The 18,027-nt window shown below is 35.4% G+C and overlaps 1 protein-coding gene across 1 annotated transcript in view; it reads left to right on the top strand.

Moving 5' to 3' along the window:
* LOC120860222 (guanine nucleotide exchange factor subunit RIC1-like) overlaps positions 1-18,027 on the top strand; it is a 140,785-nt gene that overhangs the window by 60,544 nt on the left and 62,214 nt on the right. The window contains exon 3 of the mRNA XM_040236005.1: positions 9,714-9,793. Within this exon, the coding sequence (XP_040091939.1) occupies positions 9,714-9,793 (80 nt within the window). The remainder of the gene's footprint in view (positions 1-9,713; positions 9,794-18,027) is intronic.

Below are 18,027 nucleotides of genomic sequence, written 5' to 3'. Positions count from 1 at the left end.
GATTTTCTTTTCTGTTTCACTGATTTTCTTTTCTGTTTCACTGATTTCCATGCTGATCTCTATTATTTTCTTTATTTTAAAAAATTATTTACTTTTGGTTTCATTTGCTCATATGTTTCTAGTTTAAAGAGGAACCCAGGGTCACTGATTTGGCATTTTTCTTTTTTTATAAGACAGGCATTTGAAGCTATAAAGTTTCCCTTAAGCACTGCTGTAATAATACCCCACTAATTCCTGTGTTTTTCTAAATTTCTGTCTTGATTTCTTCTTTTGTGAATTACTTAGAAGCATATGTATTTGTGAGTTCTCCAGAAAGCTTCTGTCATCAGTTTCTAGTTTAATTCTTTTGGGGTCAAGGAACATCTATTATACACATTTTATTTTTAATATATAGTAAGACCCCAGCCTACATTTCTACTATTTTTATTTTAAAAGTCAGCTATCTTTTAAAGAAGTTTAAGTGAAACAAATGAAATTTGTATTAAATTTAATACAACTTCCCCCCCCCCCCCCTTACCTCTCTCCTTTGGGAACTCTGTGCATATGTTAGGCCATAATTTACTGATACTCTATCAGTTTTAGTCTTTCTGTGTGTGTTTCATTCATGACCAGTAAACTTTTTAATGTCTAATCAGCCATTAATTCCTTTTAGTGTATTTTTATCTCAAGATAGTTTAGTTTTTTTAATCCCTATAGTTTGGTTTGGGTTTTCTGTGTTCCCTGGCCTTTGAACATATTGAACACAGTTATAACTGTTTTCAGTGGCCTTTTGAGCCAATTCTAACATCAGATTGAATTCTGGATCATTTTTGATTGGTTGATTTTTCTTTTTACTGTGTGTTTTGTGTTTTTCTGCCTGTCTGCATGTGGATGCCAGACATTATGGTTTTACTTTGTTGTTTACTGGATATTTTTTGGTCCTATAACTCTTTAGCTTTATCTTGGGAAGTACTTACGTTACTTGGAGGCAGTTTAGTGTGTTCATATTTTGTTTTGTGGGTTTGTATTGCAAGTGTTGGAACAATACTCAATCTAGAGCTAATTATTCCCTACTACTAAGACACTACCTTTCTAAGATTTACTGCAACCATTCCTGAAAACACTGTTATGAGCAACTAATCAAAGCCAGGTGCCTTATGAGTTTTCTCAGTCTTGCTGATGGGACAGGGACTGTTTTCAGGACTGTTGGAACACCACACACTCTTCCCCTTTTCTAATCCTTTTGGTTTTCTTCTGCATTGGTAGTGTCTTCACACGCATATGCTTATTGGTGTTCTTTGATTCTTTCTCCATAGAACTCTCGTCTCTGGTAGTACTCTGTCATATAAATTGTAAGTGCCTGTTCTTCCTGAACTCTCAGCATCATCTTTTCAACACAGGGCATCTCCTAGGCTTTGTCTCCACTTCCCTTCTCAGTGCTGTGACCTGAGAACTCTCAAGACAGTAAGCTGAAACAGTAGAACTCAGCTCAGTTTCCCATCTCTCAGGGATCGCTGGCCTTCACTGCTGATGTCAGTGTTTTGAAACCATTGTTTCATATATTTTGCTTGGTTCTGGGTTGTTTATTTCAGATGGGAGCATAAACTGTCTTCAACTTAATCCATCTTGGTTAGAACCAGAAGTCTTCAAGTGCTCTGGTATAAAACAGTCTTATAGAACTAGGAATGATGATGTGATGACTGTATCAAAAGATATTCATCACCTGTTTTTGAGAGAATGTGCTATTTACAACTTTTTGTTATTTTTCATTTAAATATATTCATATGTATGTGAAAAGTCTGAAAGTATTCAAAATGTTAAATCATTCTCTTAGAGGTATGATTTGGAGTAGTTTTATATACTTCAACATATATAATAAAGAAATATAGCTAAAAACAGAAAACACCATTTATGAATTAGTGTAAAGAATTTTAAAATGTTCTTCTGCCAGCCATATTTGAAACCTAATATGACCATATGTTGGGATAAAAGATCTAGATCATCAAATCCATATCTCTTAAATGATTATAGAAATCCTTATGATTCCATGATTCAAGTCATTGGAGCCAGATGCATAAATCCATTCTGTCCCTTATGGTAAGAATGGTATATGCAGAGGAAGAAATGCCCTGTGTCTTGAAATTCTAAAGTATCTGGTGAATTCATGTGCAGTGAAAGCATTTGGTTGGTAGAAGAAAGTATTGTGAAGCTGCCTACAGGTTAAGCATTAGTTATATGTAACTGTTGATTTGTCTAATTATGCAGTTAGTTTTATTTTAATTGGAGGATAATTGCTTTACAGTGTTGTACTGGTTCACAGTTAGATTTAAATTCTTCCTGTTTACAGAAAGTTACTATTTCTAGTATATGTATCATCCATCAATCATAAAGTAATTTTAAAACACATTTAGTTTGGAGTAGCTAGTGAAACTTCCCAAATGCCCAAACACAGCAGAATAAAAACAGGCAGTTAATAATAACCGTATCAACTACCACCACCAGAGAATTCAGTTTCTTCTTTTTAAAATGTGGAATTAAGTGAGGTAATTTGCATGATTTTTTTTAATGTCTATTACTAGATTTGCAGTTAAAAAAAATGAAGCCTAATATTTATGCCTCTGACTGTTTATTGCCTTGTTGATATCTTTTATTTTATTGTTTGTAGTTCTTTTTCTTCTAAGTGGCATTAAGGGAGACATATGTTTTTTCTGTCCTCTATTTAAGTAATGATTTCCTTCTTTCATCCTCTTAATACCCTTTATCCTTATGATCTTATGGCCCTAAAAAGATGTGAACATAAAGAATGTCATATAAATTGCCTGCAGGTCGTTGGACCTCTGTATAGTTCACTTCAGTAACTCAGTCATGTGCAACTCTTTGTGACCCCATGGAGTGCAGCACGCCAGGCCTCCCTGTCCATCACCAACTACCAGAGTTTACTCAAACTCATGAGTCAGTGATGCCATCCTACCATCTCATCCTCTGTTGTCCCCTTCACCTCCTGTCTTCAATCTTTCCCAGTATCAGGGTCTTTTCAAGTGAGTCAGTTCTTCGCAGCAGGTGGCCAAAATATAGTAGTTTCAGCTTTAGCATCAGTCCTTCCAATGAGTATTCAGAACGATTTCCTTTAAGATGGACTGGTTGGATCTCTTTGCAGTCCAAGGGACTCTCAAGAGTCTTATCCAGTACCACAGTTCAAAGGCATCAGTTCTTTGGTGCTCAGCTTCCTTTATGGTTCAACTCACATCCATACATGACTACTGGAAAAACCATATCTTTTACTAGATGGACCTTTGTTGGCAAAGTAATGTCTCTGCTTTTTAATATGTTGTCCAGATTGATCATAACTTTTCTTCCAAGGAGCAAGTATCTTTTAATTTCATGGCTGTAGTTATCATCTGCAGTGATTTTGGAGCCCCCCAAAATAAAGTCTGTCACTGTTTCCATTGTTTCCTTATCTATTTGCCATGAAGTGATGTGATCAGATGCCGTGATCTTAGTGTTCTGAATGTTGAGTTTGAAGCTGATTTTTTCACTCTCCTCTTTCACTTGCATCAAGAGACTCCTTAGTTCTTCTTCACTTTCTGCCATAAGAGTGGTGTCATCTGCTTCTGAATAACCAACAAATCACAGAAGAAATCAAAAAAGAAATTAAAAAAATGCATAGAAACGAATGAAAATAAAAACATAATAACCCAAAACCTATGGGATTCAGTAAAAGCAGTGCTAAGGGGAAGGTTCATAGGAATACAGGCTTACCTCAAGAAACAAGAGAAAAATCAACTAAATAACCTAACTCTACATCTAAAGCTACTAGAGAAAGAAGAAATGAAGAACCCCAGGTCAGTAGAATGAAACAAATCATAAAAATTAGGGCAGAAATAAATGAAAAAGAAACAAAGACTATAGCAAAAATCAATAAAGCTAAAAGCTGGTTCTTTGAGAAGATAAATAAAACAGACAAGCCATTAGCCAGACTCATCAAGAAAAAAAAGGAGAAGCATCAAATCAACAAAATTAGAAATGAAAATGGAGAGATCACAACAGACAACACAGAAATACAAAGGATCATGAGACTACTATCAGCAACTATATGCCAATAAAATGGACTTGGAAGAAACAGACAAATTCTTAGAAAACTATAACTTTCCAAAACTAAACCAGGAAGAAATAGAAAATCTTAACAGGCCCATCACAAGTGCGGAAATTGAAACTGTGATCAAAAATCTTCCAACAAACAAAAGCCCAGGACCAGATGGCTTCACAGCTGAATTCTACCAAAAATTTAGAGAAGAGCTAACACCTATCCAACTCAAACTCTTCCAGAAAGTTGCAGAGGAAGGTAAACTTACAAACTCATTCTATGAGGCCACCATCACCCTAATATCAAAACTAGACAAAGATGCCACAAAAAAAGAAAACTACAGGCGAATATCACTGATGAACATAAATGCAAAAATCCTTAACAAAATCCTAGCAAACAGAATCCAGTGACAGATTAAAGAGATCATACATCATGACCAAGTGGGCTTTATCCCAGGGATGCAAGGATTCTTCAGTAGTCTCAAATCAATGTGATACATCACATTAACAAATTGAAAGATAAAAACCATATGATTATCTCAGTAGATACAGAGAAAGCCTTTGACAAAATTCAACATCTATTTATGATAAAACCCTCCAGAAAGCAGGAATAGAAGGAACATACCTCAACATAATAAAAGCCATATATGACAAACCCACAGCAAACGTTATCCTCAATGGTGAAAAATTGAAAGCATTTCCCCTAAAGTCAGGAACAAGACAAGGGTGCCCACTCTCACCACTGCTATTCAACATAGTTTTGGAAGTTTTAGCCACAACAATCAGAGCAGAAAAAGAAAAGGAATCTAGATTGGAAAAGAAGAAGTAAAACTCTCACTGTTTGCAAATGACATGATCCTCTACTTAGAAAACCCTAAAGATGCCACCAGAAAATTACTAGAGCTAATCAATGAATATAGTAAAGTTGCAGGATATAAAATTAACACACAGAAATCCCTTGCATTCCTGTACACTAACAGTGAGAAAACAGAGAAATTAAGGAAACAATTAATTCACCATTGCAATGAAAAGAGTAAAATACTTAGGAATAAATCTATCTAAAGAAACAAAAAGACCTATATATAGAAAACTATAGAACACTGGTGAAAGAAATCAAAGATGACACAGAAAGATGAGAAATATACCTTGTTCCTGGATTGGAAGAATCAGTATAGTGAAAATGAGTATACTACCCATATCAATCTGTAGATTCAATGCAAGCCCATTCAAGCTATCAGTGGTATTTTTCAGGGACCTAGAACAATTAATTTCACAATTTGCATGGAAATACCAAAACCTTGAACAGCCAAAGCAGTCTTGAGAAAGAAGAATGGAACTGGAGGAATCAACCTGCCTGACTTCAGACTATACTACAAAGCTGCAGTCATCAAGACAGTATGGTACTGGCACAAAGACAGAAATATAGATCAATGAAACAAAATAGAAAGCCCAGAGATAAATCCATGCACCTATGGACACCTTATCTTTGACAAAGAAGGCAAGAATATACAATGGAGAAAACACAATCTCTTTAACAAATGGTGCTGGGAAAACTGGTCAGCCACTTGTAAAAGAATGAAACTAGAACACTTTCTAACACCATATACAAAAATAAACTCAAAATGGATTAAAGATTTAAATGTAAAACCAGAAACTATAAAACTCCTAGAGGAAAACATAGGCAAAACACTCTCTGACATAAATCATAGCAGGATCCTCTATGACCCACCTCCCAGAGTAATGGAAATAAAAGCAAAAATAAACAAATGGGATCTAATTAAACTTAAAAGCTTTTTCACAACAAAGGAAACTATAAGCAGGGTGAAAAGACAGCCTTCAGAATGGGAGAAAATAATAGCAAATGAAGCAGCTGACAAAGAATCTCAAAAATATGCAAGCAGCTCCTGCAGCTCAATGCCAGAAAAATAAACGACCCGATCAAAAAAATGGGCCAAAGAACTAAACAGACATTTCTCCAAAGGAGACATACAGATGACTAACAAACACATGAAAAGATGCTCAACATCACTCATTATTAGAGAAATGCAAATCAAAACCACAATGAGGTACCATCTCACACCAGTCAGAATGGCTGCTATCAAAAAGTCTCCAAACAAATGCTAGAGAGTGTGTGGAGAAAAGAGAACCCTCTCACTGTTTGTGGGAGTACAAATTAGTACAGCCAGTATGGATAACAGTGTGGAGATTCCTTAAAAAACTGGAAATAGAACTTCCATATGACCCAGCAATCCCACTGCTGGACGTACACACCGAGGATACCAGAATGGAAAGAGACACGTGTACCCCAATGTTCATCACGGCACTGTTTACAATAGCCAGGACATGAAAGCAACATAGATGTCATCGGCAGATGAATGAATAAGAAAGCTGTGGTACATATACACAATGGAAATTTACTCAGCTAGTAAAAAGAATGCATTTGAATCGTTCTAATGAGGTGGATGAAACTGGAGCCTATTATACAGAGTGAAGTAAGTCAGAAAAACACCAATACAGTATATTGATGCATATATATGGAGTTTAGAAAGATGGTAACAGGGACCCTATATGTGAGACAGCAAAAGAGACACAGATATAAAGGACAGATTTTTGAACTCTGGGAGAAGGCGAGGGTGGGATGGTTTGAGAGAATACCATTGAAACGTATATTATCACATGTGAAATAGATCACCAGTCTAGGTTCCATGCATGAGACAAGGTGCTCAGGGCTGGTGCACTGGAATGACCCAGAGGGATGGGATGGGGAGGGAGGTGAGAGGAGGGTTCGGAATGGGGAACACATATACACCATGGCTGATTTCATGTCAATGAATGGCAAAAAACCACTACAATATTGTAAAGTAATTAGCCTCCAATTAAAATTTAAAAATCGATTTAAAAAAATTTTTAAAAATAAAAAGTTGTATCATCTGCATATCTGAGGTTATTGATATTTCTCCCAGCAATATTGATTCCAGCTTGTGCTTCATCCAGCCCAGCGTTTCTAATGATTACTCTACATATAAGTTAAATAAGCAGGTTGACAATATACAGCCTTGACGTATTCCTTTCCCAATGTGGAACCAGTCTGTTCCATGTCCAGGTCTAACAGTTGCTTCCTGGACCTCTGTAGTTAAAGCTATATAATCCAGTAATATGCCTTGGAGAAAGAAAAAAATATTTTAAGATTAGGAATGATAACAGGAAGATTAGGAAAAACAGGAAAGAGAACTTTGAAGTTCTTTGTCTTTTCATTAACTCTTTAGAAAAGCTGGTCTTAGAGTGTGTACTTATGTTTGTTATATATACTAGAAGAAAGTTTTGAGTTATATACTTAAATTTGCAGTATTTGGGGATAAGAGAAGGACGGTCTAACTATGGTCTCACTACATAATAGTAACAGTTTTGGTATAGATACAAAAAGATGCTCTTTTTTAAGAACAATCATTTACCACCAAAACTTTTGTTGTTCAAAGGCAGGCGTGTTTATGAAATTATCACTGATAAAATCATTAATATCTGGAAATATATAACATTTAATGTACATGCAAAGCCAACTTTACCTGGTAGAGAGGATTGATAGAGAATACCAAAATAGTAAATCAAGCCATATTTGTAATCTCATCTAGTATGCTGTCTATGTAAGGTTTCTAAATGCTGGGGCAAAGTGATGCTGTATTTTCCCTGGCATTATAGTCTTCCAAGCAGTTGTTAAAATTCTCAGAATATTATTAGCATTTGATGTTCTGAAATGTTAAACTTTTGACTTTGAGTGACTGATATTCCAGACAAAGTATGTATGTTATTTATCTAAGTACTGTACTATGTTGTTTTACTCTTCTAGCCCATGTAGTAGTAGAGTTTACACATTTTAAACAGTCAGTAATCTATATAGGGGTCGTGACATCTGTGAAACTTTCAGTATGGTTTTTATTTGCATCCATTTTCTTTTTGATCTCATAGTTTTCACATTAGAATAATATAAAATTGTACATGAGGAATTAGAATGACTATCTTATCTGGAGGATTTTATCCTTTTTTCTTTGGTATCCCAATATGTTGAAATAGAGTTTTGGAAAACATTATGAAATATTAACGTTTTTAGCTTAAAAACAGATCACCTGGCTTTCCTGAATAAATTGAGTGTTTCCTCTTGCATTCCTTTATATGAAAAACAGAAACCTGTACTGGAAAGAAATTTGAAACCTTGAATAATTTTTTATTTTTTATTTTTTTAGTTCTATTTTTGGTAAAAGCTGTCCTGCCACTAAAATGACAGGAATTCAGTATGAATATAAAGTAGTTTGAGTAAAACATTGCCACTTGATTCTGTTATGTCTGAAAGTATCTGGTTCAGTTCAGTTCAGTCGCTCAGTCATGTCTGACTCTTTGTGACCCCATGAATCACAGCACGCCAGGCCTCCCTGTCCATCACCAAACTCACTCAAACTTATGTCCTTTGAGTCGGTGATGCCATCCAGCCATCTCATCCTCTGTCATCCCCTTCTCCTCCTGCCCCCCAATCCCTCCCAGCATCAGAGTCTTTTCCAATGAGTCAGCTCTTTGCATGAGGTTTGTTTAGAAAAAGCTAAATACAGGTTTTTTTTATATTTATATAAATGTAAAATGGTTGGTTGAGCTTCACAAGTAGATATCTGCCATGATCATATGACATTTTGTTTTAGAACAATTTATAATTTTTTAATTGAAATGTAGTTGATTTGCAATGCTGTGTTAATTGCTGTGCAGCATAGTGATTCATTTATACATATATATACACACAGTCTTTTTCATATTCTTTTCCATTATAGTTTATCACAGGATATTGAATATTGAATGTGGATCCCTGTGCAATACAGTAGGACCTTGTTATTTGTCCATTCCTTATATAACAATTTGTATCTGCCTGATCCTAAACTCCCAGTCTGTCCATCCCTAACCCTGGCAACCATGTCTGTTTTAGCTATCTGTTAGTCTGTTTCTGCCCTGAAAATAAGTGTCATTTGTGTCATATTTTAGGTTCAATATATAAGTGATATTGTATGGTATTTTTCTTTCTGACCTAGTTAATACATTTTGAAGCATTTTGCTAACTTAGAAATATTAGCTGATGTTCAAACTTTTGAAATTGAAGTTTCTCTATTTTTCTTCTGTCTCAAGAGTATATTTTGTAGTAAATCAGGCTAATTTATTGATTTTGAAATGTATAAAGTATGTTGAATTTCATCATACTATTACCATTTGGTGATGTCATTGCTTTAAAAACTCAGAAAAATTTTACCATATTAATCCAGAGTTCAGAACAGTCTGTATATTTTGCAAAATAGCCATCTATTACCTGAATAATAGCTATTTTAGAATACTAATGTCTACAGCTTATTATAAATTATTAATTTCAATTACCTATGGAATATTTTGAAACCTATAAATTCCTTTCATGAGTTACTTTATGAACAAGATAGATTATACTGAAACATAGTGATTCATTTACTTGGATAATTTAGCTGTAGATCTTCAAAAGAGTATTCTTAAGAGTAAAATATTTTCAAAGAAAGAAATACTTTGAAATAAATACTTTAAATAAAATTAAAATTAAGGTTACAATCATAGCCTTACCCTTTAATTCATGGTAAATAAAATTTATCTTTCAGACGGCAAATGGCTACATCTTGTTTTTTCACATAACATCTACAAGAGGGGACAAGTACCTTTATGAACCAGTGTATCCCAAGTAAGTTCATTATCTTTTATTTTTTAAATATTTGATTTGCGTACTTTGTATTCACAAAATGTTGCAGTTTAGGGTTGTCTGAAGTGCTGGGACAGCATTTCCGAAAACACTGTTTCAGAAATTACCAAGTCTTCAAACTGCTGTCACTTGAATAAAAAAAATTCTATAGTAAGTCTGGAAATCTTGGATGAATATATTCTGTAATGTTTTATGGAAAAACCCAAATGAACTTTTTGGCCAACCCAATACTATCTCCCTTCTTGGACATTCAGAATTACTATTAATATACTCTAGTTTTGGCATTCTTTAGTCTTTATTGGAGGAGAAGGCAATGGCACCCCACTCCAGTACTCCTGCCTGGAAAATCCCATGGACAGAGGAGCCTGGTAGGCTGTAGTCCATGGGGTTGCTGAGGGTCAGACACGACTGAGCGACTTCACTTTGACTTTTCACTTTCATGCATTGGAGAAGGAAATGGCAACCCACTCCAATGTTCTTGCCTGGAGAATCCCAGGGACGGGGGAGCCTGGTGGGTTGCCCTCCATGGGTCACACAGAGTCGGACACGACTGAAGTGACTTAGCAGCAGCAGTCTTTATTGGGGATGTATGAACTAAGAGATTATGAAGAGAAGAGGTAAAATGTCAGTAAACTATAGGTACTTTTTCCTGTATATTTTAGTATATGCATAGACTAAGCATGTAGCCCCAAAAGGATTTGAAGGAACTTGGACTTTTGATCTTTAATCTATGTTGTTCAGTATGTTTTATATAGTTTTTGTTGTTGTTGTTGTTTGCCTTTTGAAATAAGAACATTTCATTGAAAGAACTTTTGAAATAAAATAACATAATTTTCAAGTACGACACCTTTTTTAAAAAAAAGATCAAGCCATGAAAACTGGATGAAAATATAAATGAATTATCACATTTCTAGACGGTGGAAGACAGATGTTATTGGTTATATAAGAAGTGAAAGAGAAAATAGATTTCATTTTATGAAAGTTTAAATTTCTGAAAATCAACAGTGATAAAACAGACAAACATTAAAAGTAGCAAACTGGGGGAAAATTATGCAGTCAATAGGACCAAGGCTTACTATTTTTTATATGAAGGAGTCATATAAATGGCTAAGAAACACAAAGATTTCAAAAATAAATAGGTAAAAGCAATCTTATAAGAGGAAATGTAATCCATTTTATTTTTTTTTGTAATCCATTTTAATTCTCAATTTAGACACGTTCCTGTAAATAAAAAGTGATAAACAGGGTCACCTTATAGGTGATTATTATTATTATTCTCTTCTAGATGGGCAGGGGAGGTAAATGACATCTCTGGAAACAGTGAAAAATACAGTTCACTTCATTTCACCAACATGATTTACATGTATTTCCAATGTTTTGAAACAGTATTTTGAGATTCATTTTTTGTTTTCCAAAGGTTTTTAAAAGTTTCTTACCTTGTAATACTAACTAGTATCCAACAGTGCATGAATTTTGCTGTTTGACTGCATATGTTAAGCTAGAGAAGTAAAGAGCATTATTATTATTTTTTGACTTGGATGATCTTCATTGTATTGAAGATTTTTTAGTATGTGAGCCTCAATAAAGTATGCATTGCCTTAGAGCAGCATGAATAATAATGAAAGGGGATATAGCCTTTGATGTCAGATAGACTTGGAATTAAATGTCAGTTCTGCTGTTTTTCAGCTGTATGACTTCTATCAAGTTAATCCCTCTAAAACCTCAGTTTCCTCATCTGTAGAATGAGATAGCAGTTGTTATTATTTTAAGGATTAAATGAGATCATGCATATTAAATGTTTAGATAAGCACCTAGTAGATGGAAAAAGTAATATGGACAACTGCTATTTTTTGTACACTTTTCCTGTGTTAGTTGCTCAGTCGTGTTTGACTTTGTGATCCCATAGATTGGCAGGCTCCTCTGTCCATGGGATTTCGCAGGCAAGAATACTGTATGTTGTACATTTTTTGCTTTTGAGTTGATAGTATACTCTTTTTAGAGTCTAACTTCTAGTAACTACTACATAAAATGGAATAAAATCTCTTATACGGGAATAGTTTTGCAGAGCAAATTAGTCAGTCTGTTATGTATTAGGCTGGCCAAAATATTTGATGGAAAGCCCTAGCAAACTTTTTGGCCAATTGAATATTTGTGTGCTAGACTACTTTTTAGTTGGATTTTTTTAGTCTAGTAAGTTTCTTAGTTTTTCTAGTAGAACCTGTTTATAAAATGGGAATAAAAATATTTTCTTCTTCAGTTCTTTGCAGGATTATATGGCTTAGGTTTTTAAAATCTGATTTGAGGGGAGTTTTTAAAAAAATACTTAGTTTTTATAGGATGTAAGATAGACACAGGGAGGTATTGCACGACATAGGGAATACAGCCAATATTTTGTAATAACTCTAAATGGAAGGTAACCTTTAAAAATTGTATGGAATTTTTAAATGAAAAAAAACTTAGTTTTAATGAGTGTATTATTATCTGTGCCATTGTAAACACTTATGCAGTTCAAGACACTGTTCTAAGCACTTTTCAAATTCATTTAATCCCTGTCGCAATCTGATGAGGTAGTTATGGACAGTTACTTGCATCAGAGAGGCCAAGTTAGTAAATGACACACTCAGGATCAGACCTAAATGTTGTAACTTCAAAATCTGTGTATTTAACCACCAGTACTACACTGCCTCAATCCTCTTTCAATCTAGTCATCTGTTACTCTTGGATTTATTTGGGGAGTTAGGGATTTAAGAAAAAAGAAAGGATGAATGATCTGGAGTGGTTTATAATAGTCTTAAAGAATAGAGGCAGCATAGTTGAGACCAGTAGTCAGTCATCTTCTCAATTTTAGAAATACTATTGTCTCTTGCTTCTCTTTTCTGAATCTTATGAGTTTATCATGTGAGTTTTTCTAGAGTATCTCAGCATCGTCAAATTATGTGACAGTATCTTAACTCTCAGACTGCCTATCTTTTCTCATATGCTCCGTCTTTGTTGTTGTTTAGTCACTAAGTCATGTCCCACTCTTTTATGACCCTGTGGACTGCAGCTTCCCAGGCTCCTCTGTCCATGGGATTTCCCAGGCAGGAATACAGGAGTGGGTTGCAGACATGGGTCGAACCCATGTCTCGTGCATTGCAGGCAGATTCTTTACCACGGAACCACCAGGGGAGCCATGCTCTATCTTAGAACAGGTTGTTGTTCAGTCGCTCAGTCATGTTTGATTCTGTGACCCCATGGACTGCAGCATGCCAGGCTTCCCAGAGTTTGCTCAAACTCATGTCCATTGAGTCGGTGATGCTATCCAGCCATCTCATCCTCTGTTGTCCCCTTCTCCTTCTGCCTTCAGTCTTTCCCAGCATCAGGATCTTTTCTAATGAATCGGCTCTTCACATCAGATAGCCAAAGGATTGGAGCTTCAGCTTCAGCATCAGTCCTTCCAGTGAATATTCAGGATTCATTTCCTTTAGGATTGACTGGTTTGATATCCATACAGAGATCACAGATTTAGAGGGTATGGACTTAGAGGGCATTGTGCTAAGTGAAATAAACCAGACAGAAAGACAGAAAAAGATAGACAAATACTGTATGTCACTTCTATGCAGAAGCTAAAAAATATAACAAACTTAATGAATATAACAAAAAAGAAACAGACTCACAGATAAAGAGAACAAACTACTGGTTACCTGTGAGGAGAGGGGCAATATAGGCATGAGAGAGTAGTAGATACAAACCATTGAGTGTAAGGTAGACTCAAGGATATATTGAACAGCACAGAAAATTTATCCAATATTTTGTGACAACTGTAAATGGAGTATTATCTTTAAAAAATTATATTCAATGCACAAATAGTGAGAGCCATATAAGCAGTAAAGAGTGAAATTGTGAACCTAGTCTGCTTTTTCAGATTCCAGTCTCGTTTCACTCTCCAATTAGCTTTATATTTGAGTAAATAAATACCTAGGAGTTGAAGTGCTGGGGCATATCACATTTAAGATTGGAGGATGGACATTGTATTAAGTATCGAGTGTCTGATTTTTATTCTTTTGTTTTAAAGAATGTTGAGGTTTGTCTTGGAGAGCAGTTAAGTTGGAGATTTTCTTGATCCTTTTGGAGCTTATTTATATATTTTTAGGGCAGATTCAACCTTTAGGCTACATTAGAACTTCTGAGCTCTATACTAACGTCCTGGGTCTTTAAACAGGTCTCTTTGATCTGGTCAGAACTAGGATTTCCCCAAGCCCTCTATGAGCTCTACAACTTGAAACTCTGGAGGTTTTTCTTTGGCTGACCTTGTGGAGTTTCCCTACATACACCATAGCTTAGTATTTAGCAACATTTAAGGAGAACCTATATTGGTTTCCAGAGCTCTTTTTCTGTATCTCCTGCCTCTCTTGTACTGTTCCACAAATAGCTGTTTCTGCTTCCCTAAACTTTAATCTTCTTCTGCTCAACTTAACAAGACTGCTGTATTATGCTTGTGTTCTCCTAACTTCCATGGTAATATCAAAAGTGACTTCTACCAGAAAGCTTTGTTTGCCTCCCTTCACTCAGGAGTACAGTCCTGTGCTGCCTGTTATGCACTGTCTGAAAACTGTTTCTTTTATTTTGTCCAGTTGTTTTTTGTTTTTTTTTTTCCAATTGTATCTGGAGGGCTAATTTGGCACCAGTGTTCTGTTATAGTAATAAAGTGACTGACCATCTATGACCTTGTCAGTCAACTTTAGTCTTTTTTCACTGGGTATGTTTTAGCACATTTAAGATATCATTGTTTTATTTCATCCCAAAATGCTTTCATTACTGACATTCTGGTAAACAATTAGATTGACTCAGAATGATGCCATATGAGGTATGGAGTTTGAGGAAAGAAAACATCCTGAGCCTTACCAGAACTCTGGTTGGAGAATCAAAGCCTTTTGGTCCAGAATTCACCTCAGACTGCCAGAACTTGCTGGATCAAGTCTAACACATTCCAGACATTTTAAAACTTGATAATCTGAGTTGTAAGAGAGTAGATCTTAAAAGTTCTCATCACAAGGGAAAAAAAAGTGTAATTATGTGAGATGTTGGATGTTAATCTTACTGAGGTAATTATTTTAAAATATATATGTAAATCATTTTGTTGTGCACCTTAAACTCATACAGGGTTCTATGTCAGTTACACCTCAGTAAACTGGGGAAAAAGAAAAGATGTGAAAATCTGAAATTAGATTCATTTTCATTATCATCATCAAATACTTATTGTGTGCTATAGTATCATTTGTAAGACATTAGCTGTCCTGATGCTGGAAAGGTATAAGATGCTAATGAAGAAATAAGTATTTAACAGCAGTATAAAATGGCAAATGCCAAGTGAACATCCCTAAAAGTGGTAATATTAATAGCATTTCAGCCACAGATGCTGGAATTGTCAGGGAAAGTTTTGTAGATAGGGACATTTGAGCTATACTTAGAAGGAAAGATAGGCCTTGGGTAAGTTGCATTGCTAGGAAAACACTGTACTTTTGAAATTCCTGTCCCATGTCCCTGTGTTATTGTGCCCTCCATACCCCTCTTGGCCCCTCTGCCACAAGATTTATCAGATCATCTGCCATGTTGTTTTCTTTGAAGTGAAGTCAAGTCAGGTCGCTTAGTCGTGTCTGACTCTTTGTGACCCCAGGTACTGTAGCCTACCACGCTCCTCTGTCCATGGGATTTTCCAGGCAAGAGTACTGGAGTGGGTTGCCATTTCCTTCTCCAGAGGATCCTCCCAACCCAGGGATTGAACCTGGGTCTCCTGCATTGTAGGCGCAAACATCTGAGCCACCTCGTTGTTTTCTTTAGCTGGCATTTAAAGTATTTGAGATTTCTTGCACAAATAGACTTTGTTGAAATAAATACCTGTTGAGTTTAATTGCAATGGCACCCCACTCCAGTACTCTTGCCTGGAAAGTCCCATGGACGGAGGAGCCTGGTAGGCTGCAGTCCATGGGGTCGCGAAGAGTCGGCACGACTGAGCGACTTCACTTTCGCTTTTCACTTTCATGCATTGGAGAAGGCAGTGGCACCCCACTCCAGTAATTCTTGCTTGGAGAATCCCAGAGACAGAGGAGCCTAGTGGGCTGCCGTCTATGGGGTCGCACAGAGTCGGACATGACTGAAGCGACTTAGCAGCAGCAGCAGAGTTTAATTGTGTGTGTGTGCATGCGCATGTGCGCAGTCTTGTCTGACTCTTTGCAACCCCATGGGTCTGTAGCCCGCCAGGCTTCTGTGTCTGTGGAATTTCTCAAGCAAGAATACTGGAATGGGTTTCCATTTCTTTCTCTAGGGAATCTGCCAGACCCAGGGATCCCTTGTCTCTTGAATTGGCAAGTGAAATTTTTACCACTGCGCCACCTGGGAAGCCCTTACTTAATTGCATAGTGAAACTTTGCTTTTAATTCATGAAAAATACATCAGTAAAAACAAAACTCTAAAAATGGCTAATTTCATTTTTCATTCTTTTTTGTGATATTGAACTTAGTATTATTCCTTCTAATAAATACATAGCAGTTTAGAGATGTGGAGAATAGGATTTGAAACTAGAGACACCTGGGTTTCAATATGTGTCCTACTATTTGCAGGCATTGACTTGGAAAAGATGCTTGTTCAGTTATTTTCTTTGCTTTTGTGCATCTGGAAGATAAGAACAGTGAATTAGTAGGTCTTCAGTAAGTTGCAGTTGTCATTGTCTGGGTTGCCTTTTGAATTATTAAACATAATCTACTTCCACTGGACATTTGACAATGTGTTTTCTGAAAAGAAGGAAATTCAGGTTCACTAAATATATGAATTCTCTTATAATCCATTTATTTCTCTGTGGTCAGTAGTAATGCCCCTTCTTTCATTTCTAATTTTAGTAAGTTGAATCTTTTTTCCTTTAGGTTTTTCAGTTTTATTGATGTTTTCAGAGAACTACCTGTGCTTTATTTGATTTTCTCTATTATTTTCCAGTTCTCTGGGTTTTTTGTTGTTGTTGTTCATATCCATTCCAGTCTTCATTATAGCCTTCCTTCTGCTAGTTTCATTGTAAGTCACATCTACCTCTTTAAGTTTGCTCTTCTCTAGTTCATTTTAAGGTGTGAAGTTAGGATATAGATTTGAGATTTTTCTTCTTTTTTAAGTTTAAGCATCTTGGCTGTAAATTTTCCTCTGACGACTGCATTTACTGCCCTCTGTGACACTGTGTTTTCATTTTCATTAGTCTCAAAGGATTTTCTGATTTTCCTTTTGGTCTTTTCTTTAACCTGTTGGCGGTCTCTGAGACTTGTTTAATTTCTACATTTTCGTATATTTTCTAATTTCCCTTCTGTTTTTGCTATGTGGTTCCATTCCATAGTGATCAGATACTTTGCATGATTTCAGTCTTTTTAAATGTATTGAGGCATTTTGGTGACCTAATGTGTTCTATCCTAGAGAATGTTTCATGTACATTTGTGAAAGAATGTGTATTCTGCTATTACCTGGTAGTTTGGTATGTGTCTTAGGTCTGAGTGATTTATAATGTTCAAATTCTCGATTTCCTTACTAATCTTTTGTCTAATTGTACTGTACATTATTGAAAGTGGGGTATTGAAGTGTCCAATTGTTACTTTTGAACTATTTCTCCCTTCATTTGCTTCAGTATTTGCTTCATAAGTTTTCGGACTCTTGTTATTAAAAGTTTATCTGTTTATAATAGTTATGTCTTCTTGCTGGATTGACTCTTTCATCAATATGCAGTGTCCTTTATCTCTTGTAACAGTTTTTTGTTTAAAGTATTTTGTCAGATATTACTACAGCCACCTAGCTTTGTCTTAGTTACTATTTGCATGAAATATTTTTTCATCCTTTCATATTCAACTTATTTCTTTTGCTCTAAAATGAGTTTCTTATAGAAAACTTAGAGGTGGGATCATATATTTTTTTAATCTATTCAGTCAGTGTGTCTTTTAATTGGAGAGTTTAATCTGTTTACATATAAAGTAATTGATGGTAAGAAAGGAATTCTGCTATTTTGCTATTTGTTTTTCATGTGTCATATCCTTTTTGATCCTCAGTTCTTTTGTGTTTAATTTTGATTCCTTTTTCATTTCCTTTTCTCTGTATATTTTTAGTTTTTCTCAGTGGTTACCGTGGGAATTACTTGGCATCTTACATTTAAACAACCTAGATTGAATTAATAACTTGATTTCAATACTAAAGCAATGTTCCTGTACAAC

The sequence above is a fragment of the Oryx dammah genome, unplaced genomic scaffold (assembly GCF_014754425.2).
Source record: "Oryx dammah isolate SB20612 unplaced genomic scaffold, SCBI_Odam_1.1 HiC_scaffold_11050, whole genome shotgun sequence".
Classification (NCBI taxonomy): Eukaryota; Metazoa; Chordata; class Mammalia; order Artiodactyla; family Bovidae; genus Oryx; species Oryx dammah.
The sequence above is the reverse complement of the archived record's forward strand: the minus strand, read 5'-3'. Positions and strand labels throughout refer to the sequence as shown.